Source organism: Branchiostoma lanceolatum, chromosome 19 (genome assembly GCF_035083965.1).
Source record: "Branchiostoma lanceolatum isolate klBraLanc5 chromosome 19, klBraLanc5.hap2, whole genome shotgun sequence".
NCBI lineage: Eukaryota > Metazoa > Chordata > Leptocardii > Amphioxiformes > Branchiostomatidae > Branchiostoma > Branchiostoma lanceolatum.
This window is the reverse complement of record NC_089740.1, coordinates 14,245,969-14,273,335: the sequence shown is the minus strand read 5'-3', so window position 1 is coordinate 14,273,335 and position 27,367 is coordinate 14,245,969. Positions and strand designations below refer to the sequence as shown.

General features: G+C 44.7%; 2 protein-coding genes across 2 annotated transcripts; both read left to right on the top strand.

Moving 5' to 3' along the window:
• Nucleotides 1-3,129: 3,129 nt before the first annotated feature.
• LOC136425273 (NXPE family member 3-like) lies at nt 3,130-18,619 on the top strand. The gene is made up of 7 exons (XM_066414104.1): nt 3,130-3,196; nt 3,589-3,936; nt 5,272-5,594; nt 13,532-13,779; nt 14,399-14,476; nt 15,720-15,999; nt 16,575-18,619. The coding sequence occupies exons 1-7, from the start codon at nt 3,173-3,175 to the stop codon at nt 16,813-16,815; spliced, it is 1,542 nt and encodes a 513-aa protein (XP_066270201.1). The 5' UTR covers nt 3,130-3,172; the 3' UTR covers nt 16,816-18,619.
• Nucleotides 18,620-20,186: 1,567 nt separating this feature from the next.
• Nucleotides 20,187-27,321, top strand: LOC136425169 (hydrogenase maturation factor HoxX-like). Its single transcript, XM_066413966.1, has 6 exons — nt 20,187-20,593; nt 22,975-23,529; nt 23,928-24,149; nt 24,681-24,822; nt 26,412-26,596; nt 27,040-27,321. Exons 1-6 carry the CDS (start codon nt 20,519-20,521, stop codon nt 27,319-27,321), a joined length of 1,461 nt encoding a protein of 486 aa, XP_066270063.1. The 5' UTR covers nt 20,187-20,518.
• Nucleotides 27,322-27,367: the final 46 nt, after the last annotated feature.

Below are 27,367 nucleotides of genomic sequence, written 5' to 3'. Positions count from 1 at the left end.
TAAGCTAGCGGACACAAGGTCTAAAAGTTCGATCCCTTATGTTCTTCGCTAGACATTGTGTCCTCAGGTAAGGTACTTCACGCGACTTTCTTCGCTCCACCCAGGTGTGAAAATGGGCACCTGATGAATTCGGTTGGAAGGGTAAAAAGGTGGCTCTCAAAACAGTGCCCTAGACACAATGGATAACAACCCACTGCACCAAGGCCTCAGAAAGGCTATGTGACTACCTTTACCTTTATCCGGCTATGCTCTCACAAGCTCTCTGTAGAAATGGGTATGCTTTCCGTAGGTTGCTAGTTTGATTCCACGACTGAGTCTTAGCTACGCCCTTCAAAATAATACGTATAATTTGTGCTTGCGCAGTTGGATGTTTTCAAAATGGCACGAATTTGATCTCAAGTCTGGGAAGAAGGAAATAAAACATTGGCGAATATCTCAGCAAGCTGTAGGAAAAAAAAACTAATCCCAAATCTTCGAGAGGAAATTTCTGTGTCTGCGATATGTAGAAAGCAATTTCAGTGGAAAGGTCAGTTATTAACTCTCTGAGCGTTTTTATGATTGCGTTACGTGAAAAAATCCAAAAAAGGAAACACAAAAACTTTTGTCTATATTTATCAAATTGGTATCCTAAGAAAAATGTGTCCAATTTTAAAAAGCGAATTTGCATTGTAAGTAAAATTGCCTTCTCTGCAATGTCTGGAAAAAACGATGTCTGTTTAAGCGTCGGACATGAACGTATTGAGCTGTTTTGTCATTAACCCTTAAGCTGCCGGGTTTTTTAGCCAAGTAAAAATTAAAAATGTTTGACCCCTGACCTCTCTCACAATACCCGCAAAACAGTCGGCGGCCCTAACTCCCCTAACTTCCGGGCTTCGAGCGATACACGCACGCAAAGCTATTTTCTTCTGGGGACTCTATCCCGGTTATAACTGGGTTCAGCACACAAGGCATGTTTCTGTATCCCTGTTTAAACCGGGACTGGCAGCTTAAGGCAAGAACGAATTTTATCTAGTCTGGTCGAGAAAGATAACAAAGATGACACGTACATCTTTGTGCAGTAAGCAGGGAAACAAGAATTTTTATTGTCACTATTCGAGATGAAATTGCCTAGTTTGCGAAGTTAAGGCAACAGACGTGAACATTTCGAATGAGACGGATTCCGCGGCGTGAATGTATTTGAACATGTCTGGTTCAGAAACACAGACTGACCGCAACAACTTCTTACCTATATTTCCCAAACTGAAGACAAAACGTGTGGCTACTCTCAAACATGCATATGCAATTGCCAATACCATTCCAGACCCTAGACCCTAAAGCCCCACTCTCACTGAACTTTAACCCTACCTAGACTACTCTCCAAGCAGAGCATGGGTTTCGGCTGGTTTTTGAAGTGTTTTTAGGCGTTTTTGTCGGGCTTTCTACTTTGTCATCTTTTTTTTGTATAGCCAACCCATGCTCTGCTTGGAGAGTAACCTAGACCGGGGGAGGGCTAAAAGTGCCCACGCCAACTTTGACGTGGTATAACTGCCTAACGACATGTGCTAAGACAACCAAACCTGGTGAATTTACTAGAGTTTAGTTGGCAACAATTTTATAATATTAGTTTGGCATTTTTGTGTTGCCATGGAAACGGGTTTATGACAGGCATATCTTACAAAATTCACAAACGGAGCCTGTAAGTGAAACCATGGCAAATATTCTCCCTACAGCCGGCGTAGCCTGCAAGTGAAACCCTGGCAAATATTCTCCCTGTAGCTACAGTCGGCGTAGCTAGTCTCAGAATCAACCTTATGATTAATTGTTGCTTGAGTTATTTCGACCACAAATTGCGGGAACACACGGGCACGCACACACACACACACGCGCGCACACACACACACACACACCACACACACCACACACACAGACACGCACACACACACACACACACACACACACACACACACACACACACACACACACACACACACACACACACACACACAGACAGGCCAAACACTAAACCTCCATTCTCCCATGTCGGTAATAAACAGACAAGTCGTTTCACCCGGAAGTAATGTTGGGCGACCTCGCGTGTGGCTTTCCACAGTTCAATGCCTCCAGTAATTGAAGCGACACTGCATCACAGGTAACCGGTTAGACCGCCTGTCAGTCTGAGGTGACTCCGTGGCATATCAACACTTCGGGCGTGAAAATCACTCGCGAGGTCGCCAATGTTGTCTCACAGGTGGGCATATTAACCGTTATATATTCTATCGAAGAAAACTACTAGTATTTCCAACCTCTGTCATAGTGGGGTTGCGTGGCGAAGGCAGGGTGTGTGACCAATGGCCAGACCCAGTTGGCCCGGGTTCAAATCCCATGACGTCACCGATGCTGTGCCATTAGGAAAGGCACTTTGTAGGACATATATCAGTCCATCCAGGTGTAAAAGATGGGTTATTGTTCTCTGTACGTGGCACTGTTAATATATTCTCTTGAAATCACAGAAGCAACAAATTCTAGAAAAAGTTGGACTTTTCGTCTTCCATTGCCTCCAAGAAAAAGAAGTCAAACCCATATTGTTTAGATATAGCCAACACCCGTATTTAGTATTAGTAGCCTATTGTTACAACAAAGTCAGTCCCAGTTCACTGACACATGTATGTTTTTCCCTACGTTTCTACCATGTATTTGCAATTAGCCCACGGGCATGAACTTGCAATAAAAACTTTACTATAAGTTATTAAGACTTGAGTGCAGTGCCACGTCGTCCTTGTTGTCCACAAAAAGCACAAAACGTTATGGCTAAACCATGTCCTGGCTGGGAGATTACGCCATACGTGGCACCGTCAGAAGTGCTATACATACCGGATGCGTCTGATGATGGTTGCTCTGTGGCGATTTTGGGGGTGATAAGAAAAAACTCGTCTTGTTTTGTGCTCTTTGATACTGTGAATGAAGAAATGTTCGCGGGGGTTTATTTCGCGGTAGGGAGAACATCGCGGTTCACAGAATTTATGCTGAGAAATCCATTGTATCCTAATTTGTCATGATTTGATATCTACACTCAGTCAACTGAAGGTACCACCCTAAAGGCTCATTGAATGAATAGATACATATGTCTCTCCTGACAGTCATGGATCACGGCTGGATTAACCTGGTCCCGTTGTTGCTATTTGCCGTCTTCACCATGTTCATGGCACCGATGCTGACGGTACGTGTTCCTTTAGCCTGGAATCCAGACCTATTATAGCTCCCGAGTCTCTCTACCGCAAAGAGACTCGGGAGCTATAGTAGGTCTGGATTCCAGGCTAGTGTTCCTTACCACCGCATACCTCTAGAACAAAGAAGCCTACAGTTGTGTAGTTAATGTATATTTTACTGCAGATTGTCATCTATTTGATAAATTCTATCAATCAATTAATCTATCCATAAATCAACCAATAAATCTATATCTACTACATCTATATCTATATCTACAAATTTATACAAATAGCATCTGGCCATTCCAGAGATATTGTTGTAAGACTGTTTCATTATCTGCTGCCATCTTTCAAAAGTTGTATTTTCTTTAGTAAAAACTGTGTTGGTATTTTCCTCATGTAGACTTGGAAATTCCATGACGCGTTCCTGACAGAAATACCAAAGCCTCGCGTCTTCGCGGGGGGCAAGAAGTCAAACAGCCAGAGTCTTCATGAGCAAGTCACGTGCCCAAGCACCACGAAGATGGTCGTCTTAAACAGGGAGCGACTTTACCGCCAAGGAGACGTCCTGAAAGTGAGAGTGATTGCGCGAGACGCGGAGGGAAGACGGAAGACGCACGGCGGGGACTTTCTCCGCGCCCGGCTGATCGGGGACCGCTCGAGGCGAGAAAGTAGTGCTGGTCACGTGACCGACCACGGCAACGGCGGCTACACTGTGCAGTTCCCGCTCTACTGGGTAGGGGGCGTCTCGGTACGTGAACTACCACATGGCTGTGAGAAGCCCCCTCTTGTTGATTTTTCCTTAGCCTTTTGTGCTATTTTATGATTCTTCATTTTGTACCTAGTCAAACCGCAGGCCATCAATGTGAAAAGTTCAAACTGTTCTCCAACTAGAATTCAGTTAGTTTAACACTATTAGGCTACACCAAGTAATTTTTATGGATGACGTCCGCGCGCGCATTGATTTTGGTCTGTTCCCAGAAAAAAAAACAAGAAATTCCGCTTCCTGTAACTATGATCAAAGAGTTACGACAGTGCTGCAAATCGAAAGAGACAGGACAGGACAACAACTGCTGTTCATCTTCAACTGATTTATTCAAATTATTGCTTTTTCATGATGAATAAAAGAATTGTTAGTTGTTATACTGTGTTCTCTCATTCAATTTGTGTCCTAACATGTGTCGTCGACTATTATATTTCAAATCTAGGCATCTTGTTTTTTTCGGCCCTACTTGTGTTTTTTTTCGCGCTCTCGCATTAGATTTAGGGTCTCCAAAGGACGTCATCCATAAAAATTACTTGGTGTAGCCTTATACTGATTATACAACATGTGAATGCGGTTGTCATAGTGAAACAACTGAACACAACCTTTTACACTGTAAAATCTAGTCCAGTCAAAAAGTACTGTAAATTTTTCAAACATAGTAGACCTACAACAACTCAATGGCAGTGCATTATGTAGTCCACACTTTCATTCCTTGTACAAGTAGATTCTCCTACAAGTGATAGATCACCAACTTGTCTTGTTTACATTTGCTTTTCTGTCTCCTGAAGTACTTATGTATGTTTGTTGACACGTGTTTTTACTCTTCTTTTTTACTCTTTTCTCTCTCTCTCTCTCTCTCTCTCTCTCTCTCTCTCTCTCTCTCTCTCTCTCTCTCTCTCTCTCTCTCTCTCTTTATATATATATATATATATATATATATATATATATTTATGTTTATAATAAGTAGTAGGCTTTAGAAGTAATGTGCTTCTTGTCTGACCCTCACAAAATGTATGTCAATCAATCAATCGTTCCTAGGCATCAGTGTCTGCATGGCGGCCGCAGACATGCATAGGGCTCGCCAGGCTGGTCTGCTATCGGCATAGACCTTCCAGTCGGTTCTGGTCCAGCCCCTGGAGCGTGTTGAAGATCTGGTCTTCACATCTTCCTCTAGGAAATCAGTTTGATGGCGTCCTGAGTAGGAACCGCCCTGGAGACGTTACCCAGGAAGATCATCTGTTGCTTGGTGATTTTACAGCTAACCGGCAGTTGGTTGGCAAATGTATGTGGACAAACTAAAATAACTGTCCTTCCCACCAGGTCCGGATCCAGCTCGTCCACCCGAGTGAAGCGGTGGAGGTCCTCCGGCGAGTCCGAGACGTTCCGAACAAGAGAACCTTCCACTGCAAGTTTGTCGATGTGGAAGCAAATATAATTGAGGAGCGCCAGTGCTTCAGTTCTCCCCCTTCCGGCCTCCCTGCCCACCGACAGTGCGACTTTTCCACACCAGACGCGAACGGGACCTGGTTCTGCGAGAGACCCGAGACGCTCCCGTGCGGCAGCATCGATAAATGCAAGCTGGTAGACAATGAGAAACAAACCACGGACCTCCTGTCTCAAGAGGAAAAGAAACTCTTCAAAAAGTAAGAACCTCAAAGGGTGTGGCCACAAAATGCAGTATAAAACCAGAACAGCAGATTGCAACTCTTGGAAATGACTAATCTGGCGGCTCGTGACATAGTACTAGTGGTCCCGGCTATACTTTGTTTTTGCCATGACCCAATCAGTGCCTGCAATAGATATACTCGTACAACACGGTGTATTCCGTATCGCCCGAGGTGCCGGCACGACCGCGGGTCGTACCGCCCGACGGCTGAAGAGAGGGCCGGCACCGAGGCCATTTTTATTTATGTCATACCCACCCGAAAGAAACACACGCATTACAATGCGAAATGCGCCAGAAGTTGAGAGAGTTTTGTGTCCTCGACCAAAAAAAATGGTGGCAACATATCGATTCAAACCTCCGGATCCGGTATTCGAATTTTCGACAGCGGCGCAACCGACGCACTAAAAGTGTATTCTAAATATTCTATGGAAGTTCGTGCCGCTGTCGAAAATTCGAATGCAGGATTCGGAGGTTGCAATCGATGCTGTTACTATTTCTTTGTTCGAGGACACAAAACTCTCACAACTTCAGGCGCATTTCGTACTGAAATGTGTGTTTTTTGGGTTGGTATGACATAAATGAAATACAACACGGTGTATTCCGTATCACCCTCGGTCCGACCTGCGGTCGGGCCGATACCACTGCACGAAAAGTGGGATTTACCAAATTTACCTGGAAGGAGTAAATTGTTGGTAAATATGGTGTATGACATTTACCCACCTTTACCATACATTTACCAAGTAAATACCGGTAAACCCCTGCAAAACTGTATCTCAAGTGCAGTTACTTGGAGTGCATATAACATCCCTCCCTACCCTTAGATAACAGATATCACAGGGCGGGGGAATTCGGGAGTGCAAATAACATCCCTCCCCGCCCTTCGATAACGGATATCACAGGGCGGGGGACTTGGAGTGCATATAGCATCCCTCCCCGCCCTTCGATAACAGATATCACAGGGCGGGGGACTTGGAGTGCATATAACATCCCTCCCCGCCCTTCGATAACAGATATCACAGGGCGGGGGACTTGGAGTGCATATAACATTCCTCCCCGCCCTTCGATAACAGATATCACAGGGCGGGGGACTTGGAGTGCATATAACATCCCTCCCCGCCCTTCGATAACAGATATCACAGGGCGGGGGACTTGGAGTGCATATAACATCCCTCCCCGCCCTTCGATAACAGATATCACAGGGCGGGGGACTTGGAGTGCATATAACATCCCTCCCCGCCCTTCGATAACAGATATCACAGGGCGGGGGACTTGGAGTGCATATAACATCCCTCCCCGCCCTTCGATAACAGATATCACAGGGCAGGGGACTTGGAGTGTATATACTAGTAACATCCCTCCCGCCCTTCGATAACAGATATCACAGGGCGGGGGACTTGGAGTGCATATAACATCCCTCCCCGCCCTTCGATAACAGATATCACAGGGCGGGGGACTTGGAGTACATATAACATCCCTCCCCGCCCTTCGATAACAGATATCACAGGGCGGGGGACTTGGAGTGCATATAACATCCCTCCCCGCCCTTCGATAACAGATATCACAGGGCGGGGGACTTGGAGTGCATATAACATCCCTCCCCGCCCTTCGATAACAGATATCACAGGGCGGGGGACTTGGAGTGCATATAGCATCCCTCCCCGCCCTTCGATAACATATATCACAGGGCGGGGGACTTGGAGTGCATATAACATCCCTCCCCGCCCTTCGATAACAGATATCACAGGGCGGGGGACTTGGAGTGCATATAACATCCCTCCCCGCCTTTCGATAACAGATATCACAGGGCGGGGGACTTGGAGTGCATATAACATCCCTCCCCGCCCTTCGATAACAGATATCACAGGGCGGGGGACTTGGAGTGCATATAGCATCCCTCCCCGCCCTTCGATAACATATATCACAGGGCGGGGGACTTGGAGTGCATATAGCATCCCTCCCCGCCCTTCGATAACAGATATCACAGGGCGGGGGAATTGGAGTGCATATAACATCCCTCCCCGCCCTTCGATAACAGATATCACAGGGCGGGGGACTTGGAGTGCATATAACATCCCTCCCCGCCCTTCGATAACAGATAATACAGGGCGGGGGACTTGGAGTGCATATAACATCCCTCCCCGCCCTTCGATAACAGATATCACAGGGCGGGGGACTTGGAGTGCATATAACATCCCTCCCCGCCCTTCGATAACAGATATCACAGGGCGGGGGACTTGGAGTGCATATAACATCCCTCCCCGCCCTTCGATAACAGATATCACAGGGCGGGGGACTTGGAGTGCATATAACATCCCTCCCCACCCGTCGATAACAGATATCACAGGGCGGGGGACTTGGAGTGCATGTAACATCCCTCCCGCCCTTCGATAACAGATATCACAGAGCGGGGGACTTGGAGTGCATATAACATCCCTCCCTGCCCTTCGATAACAGATATCACAGGGCGGGGGACTTGGAGTGCATATAACATCCCTCCCGCCCTTCGATAACAGATATCACAGGGCGGGGGACTTGGAGTGCATATAACATCCCTCCCGCCCTTCGATAACAGATATCACAGGGCGGGGGACTTGGAGTGCATATAACATCCCTCCCCGCCCTTCGATAACAGATATCACAGGGCGGGGGACTTGAAGTGCATATAACATCCCTCCCCGCCCTTCGATAACAGATATCACAGGGCGGGGGACTTGGAGTGCATATAACATCCCTCCCCGCCCTTCGATAACAGATATCACAGGGCGGGGGACTTGGAGTGCATATAACATCCCTCCCGCCCTTCGATAACAGATATCACAGGGCGGGGGACTTGGAGTGCATATAACATCCCTCCCCGCCCTTCGATAACAGATATCACAGGGCGGGGGACTTGGAGTGCATATAACATCCCTCCCGCCCTTCGATAACAGATATCACAGGGCGGGGGACTTGGAGTGCATATAACATCCCTCCCCGCCCTTCGATAACAGATATCACAGGGCGGGGGACTTGGAGTGCATATAACATCCCTCCCCGCCCTTCGATAACAGATATCACAGGGCGGGGGACTTGGAGTGCCTATAACATCCCTCCCCGCCCTTCGATAACAGATATCACAGGGCGGGGGACTTGGAGTGCATATAACATTCCTCCCCGCCCTTCGATAACAGATATCACAGGGCGGGGGACTTGGAGTGCATATAACATCCCTCCCCGCCCTTCGATAACAGATATCACAGGGCGGGGGACTTGGAGTGCATATAACATCCCTCCCGCCCTTCGATAACAGATATCACAGGGCGGGGGACTTGGAGTGCATATAACATTCCTCCCCGCCCTTCGATAACAGATATCACAGGGCGGGGGACTTGGAGTGCATATAACATCCCTCCCCGCCCTTCGATAACAGAGATAACTCAGGGCGGGGAATCGCTTTGCATATAAACGCAAATATGCTAGAATAGTCACATGGTATTTTGTGGTACCAATTGTCTGTCAGTCCTTTCCTGCAGTTAGTTACATGTGCCTATGGGCAACAACTGATGATTGACTCATTATAACACACGCACTGCGGCACACAAGATAAGAAGCTTATAATACAAGTGTACTCACAGTGTATACAGCCCACCCCAACCCCCACCACCTACTGAGATCATGAGTTACAACCTAACAACTATGAATTTGTTTGTTAATACATGTCTGTTCATGGATTTACTATGAGGCAAATTGTTTTCCTCTATCTCATTTAACGTTAAATATTCTCATTAAGTCTTAGACCCTACTTTGATGAACTTTATATCTACAAAGAATAATCAAATATAAAGAAAGTCTCCAAATCCATGTAGTATACACAAATGTTATCATGATGGTTATGATCTAATGTAACTGTTACTTATAACAAAGTTAATAGTTTCTGATCACAATATCTCATAAATACACAATGTAAGACAAGCAAGAAAAAGGGGGACCAAGATGAAAACAGAAACTTTGAGGAAAACGTGAATCGAACCCAGGAGGAAGGTCCTGATCTTCAGTTTGACTGTCACAGTACAGATAAAGTTTCTTTAAAAACCAGAAAGGTCAATTTCTGACCTTTAGGTCAACATCCTATAGGTCATTACACTACTGTCCTCTGATTGGTCTGTTGGATTACGCATGCGCACTGAGTGGGCGGCATTATTCAGAAAACCGTTGGTCCGGGCAGGTCCGGGGTCCACAGTAGAGATGACTACAGCGCGTTACGCGCCTCTCGGCGCTATAAATGGATCCACCACAGTCTACATTGGTGGACCATCGATCTGGGAGAGGCTTATGAGTCGAGGAGGACTATGGCTTAAACTCAAACGTGCGGAAAACTATGGTGACTGACGTATCATCGATGTGAGTTTGGTCGCCCCCCTCCCTCCTTGCACCGGACACGGCTGGCTGTGCATTTTATTTTGGACTGCTCTAAGGCTCGCTGAGTACAAACAATGAGGTGAGAATATAGACCTTGGTACACTTAAGAATGTTTTAAATCAAAAATATGTTCAGTTACCTTGTCTTAGTTTTATTTATTGACATGTCATCGCCAGAAACACATGTCTTCAACTAACCTGCCCCCCTCCCCATGAGAAAATTTGTAATTTTCAACTTGTTCATAATCAAATAGTACTTGGCATTAAACCTGGCACGAATGTCAGTTGACTTACTTGTTCGTACTTGTCAGTTGTTAACAGGTATTCGTGTCGGGTTTAAGATACGAATTACGAAACAGCAAACACTCGAGATATAGACTGATCATGAGATCTCCCCTAGCCTCAAATTTGCCCCTGATTGGGTCATATGGGGACAAATTTATACCTATGGGATGAGATGAAAAAGAAATTACATGACAAAACAGAAGCAATAGTGTGATGTGAATGTTAGAAATTTCGAATGGTTATGTTTTCACTTCAGTTGAAGCTTTGGTCACCATATTATATTTCAAGTAGAACATTTATGCTACATGTACAAAATTTGAGGATGCTCGGGTTTTTTTAAAATCTGTTTCATTGTTTCCTATTCTATATACCAGTACAGCAGCAGTAGGTTCACCGTTATGAGGAGGATGGTTGGGAACAAAGCAGACAACTGCCAGAAGTTCAGCCGCTGAGTACCTCAAGTGCTGCTACAGGCTCCAATTTCCAAAGGTAAGACTACAGTCCTGCACGCTCATCAACATCATCATATTTGTCACACTTGAGTATATTGGGAGTCATGATTCTCCATAATCCATTGTCCCTTGTTTGTTGCTAGCAGTTGTGATAGGATAAGATCCAGGCACAAATTTCATCCGTGAATATCTTAGTGTTGGAAGAAAGTTAAGCACTGCATAACGAGGCACAATGGTTACGGTATACCTTTATACCATCTTCAGGATGAGGAGGCTCAGCCTGTGGTAATCCCGGTCTCGGACGATGTGTTGTACTGCACACTCTCCCAATGTTTATCCAGCCGTGTTTTGAACTCGTTGACTCTCTTAGAATCCACCACAGATTGTGGTAGTGCATTCCAGTCACTAACTACTCTAACACTGAAGGACTGGCTCCTGAGCCTACTCCTGGCTAGGGGAACCTCGAGCTTATGACAAGATCATTTGACTTGTTTCTTAATCATGCATGTATTTTTTGTCATTTATCTATTTATCAGTAGTACTTTCAACCATATACTATAGGACGGATTTCCATGTAAATTGCTGTTCAATGATTTTTTTATTTTGTAGGAACCGGCTCATCACAAGAGGGACTCCAACCTCACCCAGGAAGTACATGTACAACATGCAGACACAGAAGAAGGCAGCGATGGACTCTGATGTAGATGAGAATGGGGAGAGGAAGGTTATACACGAGCAGTTCTACAGCACATAAAACCAACCTGTGTTCAGAGTTTGGCCAGACCTCATATGTTTCCTTGCCTGAAACTCAATGTCTGTTTTTTTTACCAAAAATAACTTTCTATATCTGATGGATTAGGCTGCTAGACTAAGGGTGACTATCGCCTTCATAACCTCTGTAGAATATACAGCAACTTGTATTTCAGTCCAATTGCTCTATACAGCAGTGAATATGACCCTGTCTGGCTGGGATTATGATGGTGATGATACATTATGTCCTCCACCCTGCCCCAAATGGATTACTTGTATACATGTATTACTCCAATCTTGTTGTGAATACAGAAATGTTAGAATTTGAATGGCTGAATTTCCCAAACCTTTCTTTTATTGAATGATGATGAAGTATTGCTTGTATAAACATGTAACTAGTAGTACATGAGTCATGACACTGATACTGTTGGCAAAGTGAAGAACAGTGCAGACCCCACTGAATGTAAAAAAGGTAAAGCAGTCATCCTTGATTGATTGAGGTGAAGCATGATGCTATCTCAAGTACTAGTAGTTAAAAAGTGGAAGTGCAATTCGGATTTGCTACACTCACATGTTTTGTGGACCACTACTCTTCTCGATAAGTGTGTTGAGTTCTTTTACGTGCAAAGGTTTGAGGCTTATTTCTGAGGCTCCTTCATACAGGGGGCCGCTGACTTAACATCGCCATCCGAATTGACAAATACTATCCCTTTCAACACATCTGATCTGGGTTTGACCCATTCAATTCTTTTACTTGTGTCATCGCGAGTTCCTTGCAATGTTACTGTTTTCTTTGCATAGCTTTGCTAACTTTATCATACTGGCACATTTGTATTCCATAGATGACGTCATGTTAACATTGTAAACAACTACAACAGTGATAACATTGTAAAAAATGGGCACAAAACCTATGATACATGTACATGTATCTATAGTTAAACCATTCTCGTATATAGTTTCCCAAAGGGAGTGTTTGTCAGTGCAGAATGATAGAGACTGATATGTTAAGATTGTGTCTGATGATAAACCGAATAATGTATTGAGTGATAAATGTTGTTTGTAAGCATGTATCACTATGGTTTATGTGTGTTGTTGATACAAGCCAGTTAATCAGTGGATCTGTATAGTTAATCAGTGTATCTGTATAAACTGTCAATGTTGCTATGTTTATCCAATAAATATTGCTGAGTTTTGCCCCAAATTATGCGTTTGTGCTTCATACTCAATCATAATCCATGGTAAATGTGGGTAAAGGAGGGTAAATATCTCTTTTAGTAAAGGCATGTATACATCCTCTGTAAATATGGGTAAATTTAGCTGTGAGAATACTTGGTGAGGTAAATCTCGGTAAATGCGCTTGATAAATGTGAGAAATGCTACGTACGGTAAATCTGGGTAAATGCACCGAATATATGTGAGAAATACTGCCTACGGTAAATCTCGGTAGATGCCCTGAATATATGAGAAATACTCGCTACGGTAAATTTCGGTAAATGCATGATTTACACGACCTCGGTAAATGTGGGTAAATAAGGCAAACATTACCAGCTATACCTTGCGGGTAAATGCGGGGTATATTCGCACATTTACCGATGGATAAATGCTGATAAATCTCTGGTAAATGTAACCTTTACACGGCTTTACATTACATTTACCATTGTGGTAAATTCCACTTTTCGTGCAGTGTACCTCGGGTGATACGGAATGCCCCGTGTTGTATTCTATATTTATGTCATGCCTGGGCCTGATACGGGTGTTCCGGACCGTGTGATAACTATCCGGATCACATAGGGTTCGGAAGTGTTATCACACAGGATTCCATAGAATATTTCGAACGCATTTCGAGCGCGCGCGCATTTCGAGCCCTCCCGGCCGTCGGGCGATCCGACCTCGGGTGATACGGAATACCCCGTGTTGTATTCTATATTTATTGCCCAGCCCGGAACCCGTATCGAACATTTTTGCGGCCTAGGTATGACATAAAAGATTGAGAGCAGTATAGTAACATTGTTCCCCTCCCTGATACCCAGGCCGTACGTTGAAGAAGAACTCAGTGAAGCGGTTTCGAACCTTTCGACGATCATTCACGTCCAACCATCAGAAGAACCGAGTTCTGCTCCCCTTCCGCCGTGTCCTGGGAACGAGTCTAGCTCTCTGTCCCCGGGCACCCAGGGGCATTGGTCACGTGGGGTTTGGAGGTCGTCGATCTGTAACGTGCGAGTTTTTAAACCAGCGGACGTCCGAAGGTGCCTGTCCAATAAGACCGTATACATACAAGGTAAGTCGTGTGCCAGATGTATTTGTTGGTCCCTGTAGTTCAACAGCCACGCCCCCTGTCTTTCCAACATCTTCGTCAAAAACAGCGCTTGACGGACAAAAAAGGCCTCCATCGCTTAGCTGTCAATAGTACGGACTGACTTCTGTAGTAGCTTTTTTTGCTCTGAGCCCCTTTCAGAGCGGGCCGAAGAAAAAGGCAATGACTTCTTTGAGGCTGCATCTGCCATGTAGTATTGTTTGAGGAGGGAGTGGATGTAGACGCAGGGAGAGCGTAATTTCTTGAGGCAATGTGGAAGCTGGGGCGCCGCATAGCATCACCTTGTTGGTTGGTATCTGAGGCACTGGCTTCGACAAGCAGCCGATGCACGTGTAGAGCAATGTGTGTATATCTGTGACGTGCTCCCCACTGTGTTGGCTGCATGCATAAAAGCAGTATAATCTTGGTTAATTTAGAATTAAAATGCCCTTCTTTTACTGAATGAAGGTATGATCCTGTCGAACACCACATCGAACGTATAGAACCCCCTGTTCTGTTTCGAACACCTCCGTCAGAAACAACTCTAGTAGGACAGAAATGGCTATAAGCTAAATACATGTCTTCTTTCTTTTTCCATGTAAAGGCGATTCCACGGTTCGTCAGTGGTACGAAAGGCTACAGGCCATACTCCCACTACAGAATGTCAAGCAGAACACTCCAGGTTTGCCCACTACTCGTTCATTACGTCTCATTGTGCCTCGACATCACCTATTTCCAGCTTTAATGTCACTCATTCGAAACGATTTGGATCCCAGTGGATGGTTCTTATATACGGATGCAGTGAAAGGTGAAATACATTTCATTTCTAAATGCCCTCATTATGAGGATGAAAACAAGCTTTTCCAAACAAAACAGTTTTGACGTGTTTGCACCATCTAGAAGACCTCCAAAAGATACATTTCTACTAAAATCACAAAACGCACTAATCATTGAAAACGTAAGACTTTTCAAAAGCCACTGATTCCAAAGAAGATGTCAACCCCCCGGTAATGTATGTAGAAAAATGAGATGTTACCCTTCTACTAGTGCTGCTTATAATTACCTAACCGTAACATCAGGTACAGGTAACGGTACAGAGGTTTTGGTACAGGTGACTTGACCTGTACCTGAACAATTTGAAAAATTAACATGTGTTTTTCTGAACTCCTTCAATAATAAACTGTTTACAACTTGTTTCTATTTATTCAAAGAGCATAGGTAGGTTTCCTACCGGTCTTGCTATAATAAAATTCCGGCCTGCCTGAATGATCTGCTGCATATTTGTTACGCTGTTCCAAGGTGTCACTTTGGTCATGTTTGGTGTTGCATGATGCCATGAGATCATTCACAAAATAAGCTTATACTTGGTGTAAATTTATATCGGTACAGTACCGGTACTTCATGATCCGGTATTTTGGATCTGTGCCTAATCAGTTTTTACGGTACAGTACCGGTACTCAGTACGTTGGACACTTTCAAATTACCAATTTTGATCACTAAAGTGTGGCACAGCCCAAATTTCCGATGGCTTCGAAGGTTTATAAAACACAAATTTAAGAGACCGCGCTCTCCAGAGCTGTCATTTAGTACGGCGGACAGTGTTTATCACCCCGAGTATCACGTGACCTGTGTGACCTTTGACTCCCCTGTCACGTGGCTACCTGTTCAGAGCTGAAGAAAAATGGCGGATTCTGTCTGAAAGTTTCTCACCAAGCATTTTTTGGTCGTGCGTAGCAGTTTAGTTTTTTAAGTATGACTTCAAACTGACTGTTTCGAAATTATATCCAGGTGCTTGAGTAACTGTCATTTGGCGTATCTTATTGCCTGGATCAAGGAGGTTTTAGATAAAACCTCCTTGCCTGGACGTTTAACCTTTATCGACGACTGTTCAATATTTTTGTTTTCTATGTTGGATTGATTTATAGTTCTGAGAAGTGCAGACAACACCGGATTGAGCGTCGATATTCACTTCCGGTTTCACCACGTTCCCATCGAAGGGCACGTCTGGTTTGCCTTCTCCGAGCTGAGCTACGCTCCGGAGCAACTGGACTTACTCCGGGGTGGGCCGGGCGCGGTGGTGGTCCTGAGCCTGTGGGCGCACTTCACGGCAGAACCGCTAGGCGTGCTCCGGGCGCGACTGCACGCCATCCGGCACGCCATCCACCGCCTCCAGCGCCGGCACCCCGGCACTCACGTCTTCATCAGGTAACGGGAGCTTTGTATTTTCCTTTGTATGCAAATGGTACACATATCATTTGCTCACAAAGGATTGCTTTTTTTTTTTATATGTATGCAAATGTGACACATGTATTTTTCCAAATATGCAAATAATCACACAAGGTTTTTCCTATACATGCAAATGATAACACACGGTTTTCCCTATAAATGCAAATGATAACACACGGTTTTTCCTATAAATGCAAATAATAACACACGGTTTTTCCTATAAATGCAAATAATAACACACGGTTTTTCCTATAAATGCAAATAATAACACACGGTTTTTCCTATAAATGCAAATAATAACACACGGTTTTTCCTATAAATGCAAATGATTACACGCGTTTTTTCTAGATATGCAAATAATTACACTTGGTATTTTCCCACATAAACAAAAAATTACACATGATATTTAACCATATAAGCAAATAATTACACATGGCATTTTCCCATATTAGCAAAAAAATACACATGGCATTCAACCATATAAGCAAATAATTAAACATGGTATTTTCCCATATCTAACTCTTATTATTCATCAACTTAACACTGAATCACAGGACCGGGACCACGCGGGAACACAAAGGTCAAGGGTTACGGTACTACTTGTGGGGAAGCGACTGGCTGGCGTACAAGGTCACGGAGATGATTCGGGAGATTTTCCGGCCGGACCCAGACGTGGTTTTGCTGGACTTCTGGGACATGACTGTTTGTCAGTGGGGCAAAGACAACGTCCACCCCGATCTAACTGTGGTGGACAGTCAGCTCAACATGCTGCTGTCTCATGTGTGTCCTGAGTAGACGTGTGAGCGAAGCGAATGAGGTGGTTGATGAGGCACTGGTCACTGACCAGACGATGTGCCACCGTAAACACCGAGAGAAAAGCGTTGCTTTAATAGAGGCAAATCCGACACAACCATTCGTTGCTGAGCGATTGATATTAGTTATTCGAATATCTTGCTTATGCGTTTATGAATTGGTTTGGCTGTTCAGGACGAATGACTTACACATTAACATAATTTATGCATGGCTATTTAGATTTCTAATTAACGTACACGTGTCAAGTATGAACTTACTATTGTATCACTTACCACTCAGATAGCTTACGAAACTTTTAATTAAATTTGTCCATAATTGTTTTCCGTTAATATTCCACCTTTAATTAAGTAAACAAACCTTACATTTGACCCAGTTTTTTTATGTATTCATCCGCTCAGGGTAGGCCTGACCCAACTACTCACATATGTGCTTACGCCAAGTAATCTGGTGAACTGAACAAATTTGGACTAAAATGGGAAAGCTTAGACCTTGCCTGTATCTTCTTAACAAAAGGGTCTCCAGATTGGGCCAAAATTTTCAACGAAAAGAAAGGTTTTTAACGATTTTAAATTGGCACTAACTACGCTTTCCCATTTTGGCTGCAACGTCTACCCATAAGACTCTGTGGTCCTGGCACAGATATGTTGATTAGTGGTGTTTGGCAAAGGAGTTGTACGGGTTCAACTTTACGGGCATTGTTACTAGTGTACGTCTTTGTCCTAATAATAGAATAAGTGTAAATGGATAGGAATTCGTTAAGTTTGTAACCCTTTGTTTCGAAAATAACGTCAATCACACAACAATGTTATTCGCTAACGCCGACACGTTTCTATTGACCGGGATTTCAAACTGATAGCTTAGTTGACATCCATAAGTGCACAACGGATAACTTTAACCATGAAACATGAACGCAGTCAATCAATCAATCAATCAATCAATCAATAATTCGCGAGCATAAAGGTCTACAAACATGCACATGGGGTCGTGTGGCGTAACGGCAGGGTGTTCGACTCAGAACCAAGAGGTCCCGAGTTCGAATCCCCCTGACGCCACCGATGTTGTGCCCTTGGGAAATGTACTTTACACGACTTTCCTCACTTCGCCCAGGTGTATTTAAAAAGAAATGGGCATGTTGTTATCTGTACGTGGCACTGTTAATATAAGTTATAAAAACTTGAGTGCAGTGCCACGTCGTCCTTGTCTGTCAAAAACCGAAGTATAAAAAAAAATGCACATCTAGGTCTCGCCAGGTATGTCTACTCTAGGCGTATACCCTCCAGTCATTTCTGGAGTCCCCCAGCCCTTGGAGCGTGTCGAAGATCTGGTCTTCCCATCTTCCTCTTGGGCGACGTCTTGGGCGTTTCCATGTCGGTACGTGTTCCGTTGTCATCAGCTGCGCATGCGCGCAGTCGGAACCCTTTATGCTAGACGCCTGCGGTAGCAGCACACAGTTTTCGGCCTATGGGGCTTTCCATAGTTAAGGGCAACAAAGTGACTGACTTAGACGCGGTAAAGAATATAGGAGGGTGCACTAGAGAGATACAAAAAAATGTATATGTTTGGTTTTAGGATACAACCTACTAGTAATTTAAAAAAAAAATCTGTGAGCGTATCGGGTTCTCACGCCCAGTTTGAAACAGTCCCCACTGAAGCGCAACCGACTCACCCCGAGAGGCAGTTGCGTAAGAGTGAGACGCCTTCATTCACACAGTGGAAAACGCTCACAATCCCGATCGAAAAGTATAAAGGCTGACATGGTCATACACTACACAGCACAGTTTACACACGGATTCCTGTCACATGTGACCATCTAACCAGTCTTCAAGAATTTTGGACGTACTCCTTTTAATACCCGCCTCGTATAAACACTGTGTTCAGCGACCTTGAAGCTTGAAACACAACCTTCAGTCTGTTACGTAATCATGTGTTTTAGCAACAAGCAGCAAATAGACGGACGTGGAATGCTAGAATCAATAGGATAAAGGGGCTCTAATATATTGTTTGTAGGCACGCAGCATAACACAATGGATCTGTTATGTAAAACATACATACATAATGGTAACGGAACTTGATCTTATAAACAAAGCTGCAAACTTACCTGTCAGACAAAGGACCTTGATCGCTCCTTGACATCGGTAAAAAGAGAACGACTACAACGGAGTCAGTGGGGGATTAGACTGTGGAACTTACAGGAGAAGCAGCGCTCGATCGGTACGTACTCGTCACTTTGTGTCGTTCCGTGGTTGTACTGAGGGGTAGGGAATTCGAAGAACCGATGCCAATACCGGCACTTTGACATTGCCGATTTTCATACTCTCCAAGCAGAGGATGGGTTCCGGCATGTTTTTGACGTGTTTTTAGGCGTTTTTGTCGACCTTTCTACTTTTCATTTCTTTTTTTGTTGTTGTCTCTATTAACCAATAGGTTTATAGAGAAAAAAGAAATTAAGAAGATTTTTAAAGGTTTCCCCCAGGATAGGAGGGCGGGACTGTGGGATCAGTTAACGTGGCTCTAAATTGCTACATCTTCTCTGTGCATTATACTATTAATAATACTAAGAATGTGATATCATTTTCTAAACTTAGTGTGATTATTGAGGAAAACTAAATGGGAGCTGATGATGTAAATTATTTTTGTCTCTTTGCCTCATTGGCCTCTATTCATTCTATCATGTCCGCCGCGTGAGAAAAGTGAATACCTGCTTGCTGGCGTGACGTAAGTGTGCACGTGCCTAATTCGCCTTGGGGCACGGGTCCTACAGAGGCACACATACGTCACTACCAATGCTAGGGTCACATTTCATAACCGGGGCCCGGTCGGGCTGTTTGCGGAAACGAAAAATCAAAGTGTGTGTCAATAGATTTGCACAAGCTATGCTCTAAAATAATTTTGGGTACGTTTTGTGTTTCTGTTGTCTTTTATATCATACTTTTATTTTCGTTCCCAAAGACGGGCCGGGCAACGGATTGGAAATGTGACCTTAGCATAAGTGTGTTACGATTTGAACGTAAAAAGGTCGTTAAAGTAACGAGAATTTGTTTACATACCATTATGATGATGAAAGTTGTTTTTACAAAAACATGAAATTTTGATTGAAATATCCGGCCCTGAAAAGTTGCCATATACAGCTGGAAATGAGCCAAAAGAATTCAACTTTAAATGAACTCGACGACATCGTGACACTGCCCCCCCCCCCACCACTTGTTCAACAGGTTTAATGTCTGTTTTTGTTGTCTTTGGCTAAGTTTCCGACCGAAAAATAGTCTAGGTTCGATAACCAAACTATACAACGGTGGGTTACAGTGAAAAGCAACTCCTTCCCAGCAAAGTATACCTATAACTAAACCCAAAAGAATGTCAATACAGAACTCATGCGGGCTTGAATACGCGCACTCGTGTGAACCCACCTCCCCTCTTGGCTGACGTGGTTATCGTGACGCATTAAGGTCATTGTTTCGGCACTGCCATTGTCTGATATCATTATCAGGGACACAATCTCACATGTTGTTAAGTAGTCCGCGTCTGTCTGCTCCCAGAAGAGAGATTAATTCTGTGTCCTGGAAGTCTAATTTCCAAGCAGATCTCCACGGTGCCAAAATCGTACAAGCTAGCCAGAGAAGCTCTAGTCAGCCAGGGAAGTTGTCAGGCACCCGGATTGCAAAAAAACTCCTTCTGCCAGTTGGATATGGTCTTTGCAACCGTTGGGTCTGCTTGGAGACTACTGAAAGTCTACAGACCACCTGCTGTGAACGTGACTGCGGTGAGTGTGGTTGTGTTTTCAGTCCGACTTCTATGTTTAGCTGTTGTTTTTGGTACTAGAACCCCTCCCACCAGAGGCACTGTGACTATACTTTAATAGTATACGTACACGGTGGGCTGTTCACTTGAAATGTCACTAATTGATTAAATCCATTCACGCTTGCTGGTGTTTTTGGCATACTGCGTTGCTACGTCTACCAAAGAAAATGTAGCTCACCTTTGTCTTTGTTGTTACTGAACGTCCTGTGACTGTCTTTCTCATCGACACAATGTCGGTAACAGTCAGGTATTGAACCCGTGACGCCTGGATCCTAGATCCTGTAATGCATTAGACCAAGGACGTTCCGAGGTCTATTTATCAGAACCATACTTTTTTACACTAGCTTTCTGTATGCATTCTGTCAAGGAAGGCTCTTTCAGAAATGACGCGACAGGCTTGCTTAGGGTTCAAGCGTCATAGATTCCGTAAACCCCTATACAGAGAAGATTAAACTTTAAACTTTACACGCAGACTTGCTACCTTCGCCCTAGGCCATTTTACGATAAATCTTTCTCGAGAAAGACAGAATGAATACAGAAAGCTAGTGTTAAAAGTATGGTTCTGATACCTAGACCTTGGGACGTCCTTGGTCTAATGCATTACAGGATCTAGGATCCAGGCGTCACGGGTTCAATTCCTGACTGTTACCGACTTTGTACAATTGTGTCCACGGGAAAGACAGTCACAGAGCGTTCAGTAACAACAAAGACAAAGGTGAGCTATACTTTCTTCGGTAGACAGCAACGCATTGAGCTCATTATTGACATGACAACAGCTTTGGCCTCTCGTCACCACTTGTGATGTTACAAGTTTGATCTATCAACCTGTCTGCGTGATTCAAACTAGTAGCAACATGATAGCGTAAAACGGACCTATATTTTTCATAGCACGTTAATACTTTTCGCCTCTTTCACTCTTATTTTGACCTCCATGAGAAAAACGTGTATATCTAATTTTTCCTCATTACTTTCCTTGGCATAGGCCCATTTTTTGGGGGGTACCAATGAAGTTTGGTCATAAAAACACACCAGGGATCAGAAAACAGCCAAGATGAGCCAAGCATAATCCATAAAAAAACAGAAGGTCTGCATAGGATGCTACCGACAGCTCGACCTGAAACCAAACTTTCAACATTTACTAGGGTTCGCTTCTCGATAAATGTGCACTTACTGAGAGCCTTGTAAGCTCAAAAGCTCCAGGGAATATCCAGATAATCTCAAACGCCCCGGGGCATATCCAGATAAGCCACACAGCTTATATAAGAACAACTTATCAACAAATTCTAGCTAAGAACTGACCTCGTTTCGCTCTGTTGAAGTCTATAAAAACAACAAGAACAATATCGGACCAGTTTTCTTGGAGCTCTGAACTTTGGAGAAGAAGTGCACTCGGTACGTGTTCGTTTTTTTTTCTTCTCTTTCCGAGGTTTGACACTAAAAGCTTACGCCTGACGCTCCCGCATACAAGGGACCACTGGCTCCAAAATGACGACCCGACATGTAACTAGTATCCGTTCTATTCTAGCTCCAGTTTGCTCCTCAGATAGCTTCTTTGTCAACTGTCTCCTTGGTGATGCGGATTTTTGTTTCAAGATTATACTGAAACGAAGGAACTTCAACGTAGTCTAGTTGATATTTTTCTTCATATCAGTGAACTATAACAAGAATCGTAGGGGTTGTTCTTTGATTTGTGGCATGAAAACGGTATTTCATCGATGCCCCAGATTTACGTAAAAGCACGTTACTGAATCAGGGTGTGTCAATCGGAGGCACGTGACAGGCACGTGTAAAATGTTTGCATTTGCAACGAAGCAACGCGACTGTAAATGGAGCGAAACCAAGCTGCCAGATTCTGTGCGAACAACAACAACAGGCGTGCTAGTCTCACCAAATGAAATCAGACCTGCAGTGGATGTCACTTAATGACAGAAGAAATATGACCAGACCATGCATGATATACAGAATGACTAGTAAACTGATGGACGTAACGACTAGTATGGGCCTAATACCAGCTCATGAAAGAACAAGAAGTGGTCATGCCTTCGAGAACCAGAGTTATCGACTCAGGATAAATGTGAACAAAACTGTATTTGCCTGGAATTGAAACAGAGTGTAACTCGTTGTCATCAAGTACTGTATGGGCATTCTCACTAGATAGCTTTAAACAACACTTTCAGTTCGATCTGCAAAGGTTAGGTGTGACAGAGTGATACAACAAGCTGCTGTCGCGCTGCGTGCCTGCGAAGCTGGTGTGTTAGGGCAAGGACATTATATAGAATGTCCTTGGTTAGGGCGGTTTTACTCTCTTAACTCTTTTTACCTGTTTGATTATTATCTCTTAAGATGATGATCGGAAACGCCGCCATGATCAAGCGCGCCGCCTGGCGATCCATCTTGCACCTGCAGAGAACTACCGCTCGCGCAGCCGTGACGTCATCTCAGCACGGATCAACTTCCCAGCAGACAACGCAAAAGGTATCCCAGCAGCCATCAGGACAGGCGTCCCAGCAAACACTGCGGCAGATATCCCAGCAGCCAGTGGGGCAGCCTCAGGAGGTCTCTCCTCTACCATGGGTCGACTTTGCCGCCCCCGGTCCGGCAAAAATGGCGCGAAATCCGCGGAAAATCACTTTCCTGTGCGACTCGTTCAACGGGCTGTCCCAGCGGCTGTACCTGGAGCTGACGTCACGCGGCCATCACGTGACCGTGCACGAGGACGCACGTGGCGAGGAGATGACGCGGGCGGTGGAGGCGGACCGGCCGGACCTGGTGCTGTGCCCGTTCCAGACCCGCCGGGTCCCGGCCGGGCTCTACAACAACCCCGCCCGGCCTGTCCTCATCGTACATCCGGGCATCCCTGGGGACAGGGGACCCTCATCCATAGACTGGGCACTGAAGGTAGGGATGTCATTACTGTCATCTTTATGTATGTGTGTGTGTGTGTGTGTGTGTGTGTGTGTGTGTGTGTGTGTGTGTGTGTGTGTGTGTGTGTGTGTGCGTGCGTGTGTTTGTGTGTGTGCGCGTGCGTATGTTTGTGTATATGTTTGTATTTGACTGTTCACAAATACGTTCTGTCTGTATGTGTGTGTATTTGTGCACGTGTTTGTATATGTGTATGTTTGTGCATGTGTGTGGTTGTATGTGTGTGTGTGAGTAAGTGTGTGTGTGTGTGTGTTTGTGTGTATGTTTGTGTACGTTTCTTTGTATGTGCAAGTGTTGCGAAAACAATCAAAGGAGTAGTAAGAGAAAGAGAATTGATTGACAAAAAATGTATTTTTCATCGTTTGGTCTTGCAGGGGGGCGCCACCGAGTGGGGAGTGACGGTACTGCAGGCTGACGATGAAATGGACGCTGGGGACATTTGGGCCACCTGCAAGTTTCCTGTGAACCGCCAGGCGGCCAAGTCCAGCCTGTACAGCAAGGAGGTGACACAAGCGGCGGTTCTCTCTGTTCTGAAGGCTATAGACGCTTGGGATCAAGGCGTACCGCCAACACCACTGGACTATGGGCACCCGGAGGTACGTTAGATTTGTGTTAGCGAGACCCTTTTCTAGCCCAGAAGTCGTATGGATGCCAGCGACTAGACGAACAATCGGTTTACCGTGTTTTCTATCTTTCACTCTTGGGTCTTGCTCTTCCTAAGTTCCTATGTATCTTCCTATCTTTTTGACAGTACATTGAAGTGTTAGTTAAATATATCTTCACATATATACGGAAAAAAACATCCCTAGCAGACGTCAACTAAAGTTAGAAAATTGGCGTCAAGCACCTTCCTCATAATCTCCAAACAGATCTACACGGGGCACTGAAAATCGTATATGCTAGCCAGATAAGATCCAGTCAGCCAGATAAGATACGGGGCGAACTGGAGCTTATCTGGCTGACTGGATCTTCTCTGGCTAGCATATACGATTTTCGGTGCACCGTGTAGATCTGCTTGGAGATTACCTTCCTCAAGGGTGAGTCATTGGAACATGCTACGGGTTTGAACCAAGAACCCTTAGATTCTGACTTAACGACCCTAACCGTCATGCTATCATTTCTTCCAGGTGTGCGGTGATCTGAAGCGGAAGCTGACGGCGGCGGACCGGCAGGTGGACTGGGCGCAGGCGGCGGAGGACGTGGCACGGGCCGTGCGGGCCTGCGACTCCCAGCCGGGCGCGCTGGGCGGGCTCCGTGTGGCCATGCAAGGTAAGCACCGGCCTGGTGCTAGGCTCGTACGTAGCCTGGCCACCAGTCTCTACGGGTCGGCTTAGGCGTGTTTTACCGTAGCTTCGCCATGTAAAACACACGAGCAATCAGGAAATAGAGCAAACTAGAGTTCCACAAACACATTATCTTCGCCAAATAATCAAGGCTTATTATGGAAAGTGATTTATATTTACGTGCCTATCACCCCCTGCAAATTTGATCATGCACCATACCATTTGGACGTTATGATTGGGCGAATGAGTCCAGTTAAGATAGGGTTAAAAATCATTTGGTGGTACAGGACTAGTATATGTGTAGAGTGTGCTGATATATGTTATAACTGGTCATGAAAAAATATGAGTATGTTGATATTATATGGGCCACAAAGGTTCGATATGGCAGTGTTGAAAGTTGAAAGTGATGATGAAATAGTACAGTCAATACATATGAATAGAATAAATCTGGCACGTTTTTAGGTGTTTCTAGTCAGGCTTTCTATTTTGTCCCTATTTCGTTATGTCGCCAACCGTGTTGAACAAAAATGCTTAAACTGAACGCGTCAAAAACCAGCAGGACCCACACCTCTGCTTGGAGAATAGTTTATTTATTTGACCTACATGTACGTTCATGCAAGGCTATCTGTTTACATGACCTGACACTGTCCCATGTCCCATTGAAAGGCAGTGGGTTAACAAACTTTCCTGACTAATTATGCAAATTAGCTCCTTATTTGCATAATTAGTCATTGATTATGTAAAGCACCATCCGAGCTCTCTACATACCAAACATCACGACGTTCTGTCAACCCATTCTCAAGTTATTCATGTCCGAATGTCAAAACAAAAACACCCACTGCGGTTCTTAACAAGCCGCTAGGGGGCCAAAATTTACAGAACTTACTTTCTGTGGCATGAACTATCTACCACACAAAAATCATGACCATAGCACTTTCAGAAAATATGCCCCTAAATTTTGAAGCTCTGCTGCAGTACCTTTGGTACCCGCTAGAAGGCCCATTATCGAACTTGACCTTCCTTTCGGTAAATCCTACCCATCCACTAAATATCATAAGGATCCATCAACAGCTTCTTGAGTTATGTTGTCCACAAGAAAATTCACATCCACACAAAGCCCGCTGCAGTACCGACGGAAAGTGCCAGGAGAACCATTTTTGAACTTGACCTCCGTTTTCACAACATCTACACACCTGCAAAAAATCATGAAGATCCATCAACGTTTCCGTCACTTTTTTTGCCTACATACAAACACAAAAAAATGCTAAGTCCGCTGCAGTACTATTGAAAAACGCAAGGTAAACCATTTTCGAACTTGACCTTCCTTTACACAACCACTACACACCTACCAAAAATCATAAAGATTCATTGAAGTTTTCTTGAGTTATGCTCCTGACATACATTCAGACCCACCCAACAGATTTTTCAACCGAAAACATAATCCTCTCCGAGTACAAGTACTCGGCGAAGATAATGAGCAAAAAAATCGATATACCTAAACCATTGAAAAAATTTGATCATGATGCTGATAAAGGTTGCATGTTTTCGATTAAATTTTGCTAAATGCAATGACAGGTCAGCTACAGGAGCGCGAGTTTGTGCTGTTCGGCGCATGCGTGGAAGGTGATCCTGACATGGTGCGGCGTCTGAAAAAGGAGCGGGCGTATGACGTCATCCCTGGTGACGTCATCGGAAGGAGGAACGGCGCTGTCCTGGTGGCCTGTGGAGAAGACTCCGCCGTCTGGATCTCCCATCTTAAGGTGCATAATATACTAGTAGTGCATAGTAGTCTTAATCCACATGGCACATGTTAATTTTAATATGCGTTGAAACAGCACCCCCCCCCATTTTTTCCAGGCCTCCCTTCAGAAAACAATTTGAAGCATCCATTTGCACCTGGAATGCGCTTCAGGACAGTTTGGTCCGAGACAGTAGCGCACGGGGCCTTAAATCCTTTAAGACCCGTGCCCATCGCTACCTCCTAAAAATGGTAAAAACACTTGCAGTGTGAACCAGATTAGTCACTGAACTGGATCACTATGAGTTTCTATCATAGCATTCATGAAAGTGACTATTGTTCACAATAGTATATCATAAAAAGAATTAAGAAAAGCTTTGCACTATCAACCTCCTAATCCACTTGACACCTTGTGCTGTAAATGTACATTGTAACAGACCCCCCTCCCCTTCTCTATTATTCTAGGGCTCCCCTAAGAAATCCAGTCTGAAGCTTCCCGCCACGTCTGTCCTACCATCAAATGACGTCACACCCCTTCCCATCACCCCCTGCGGGCCGCTTCCTTACGGCGCCAGGCCCAAGACGTTCCAAGACGTCTGGACGACGCGCCAAGACGGCGTCTGCTTCGTGCACTTCGACTTCTACAACGGCGCAATGAGCACGGATCAGTGCAGGAGGCTGGAGCACATCCTGTGGGGTGTAGAGCGGGACCCTGGCTGCTCGATGGTCGTCCTGATGGGAGGGTGAGCACTAACCTATCAACTTTATCAACTTACCATTGACTTATCTAACT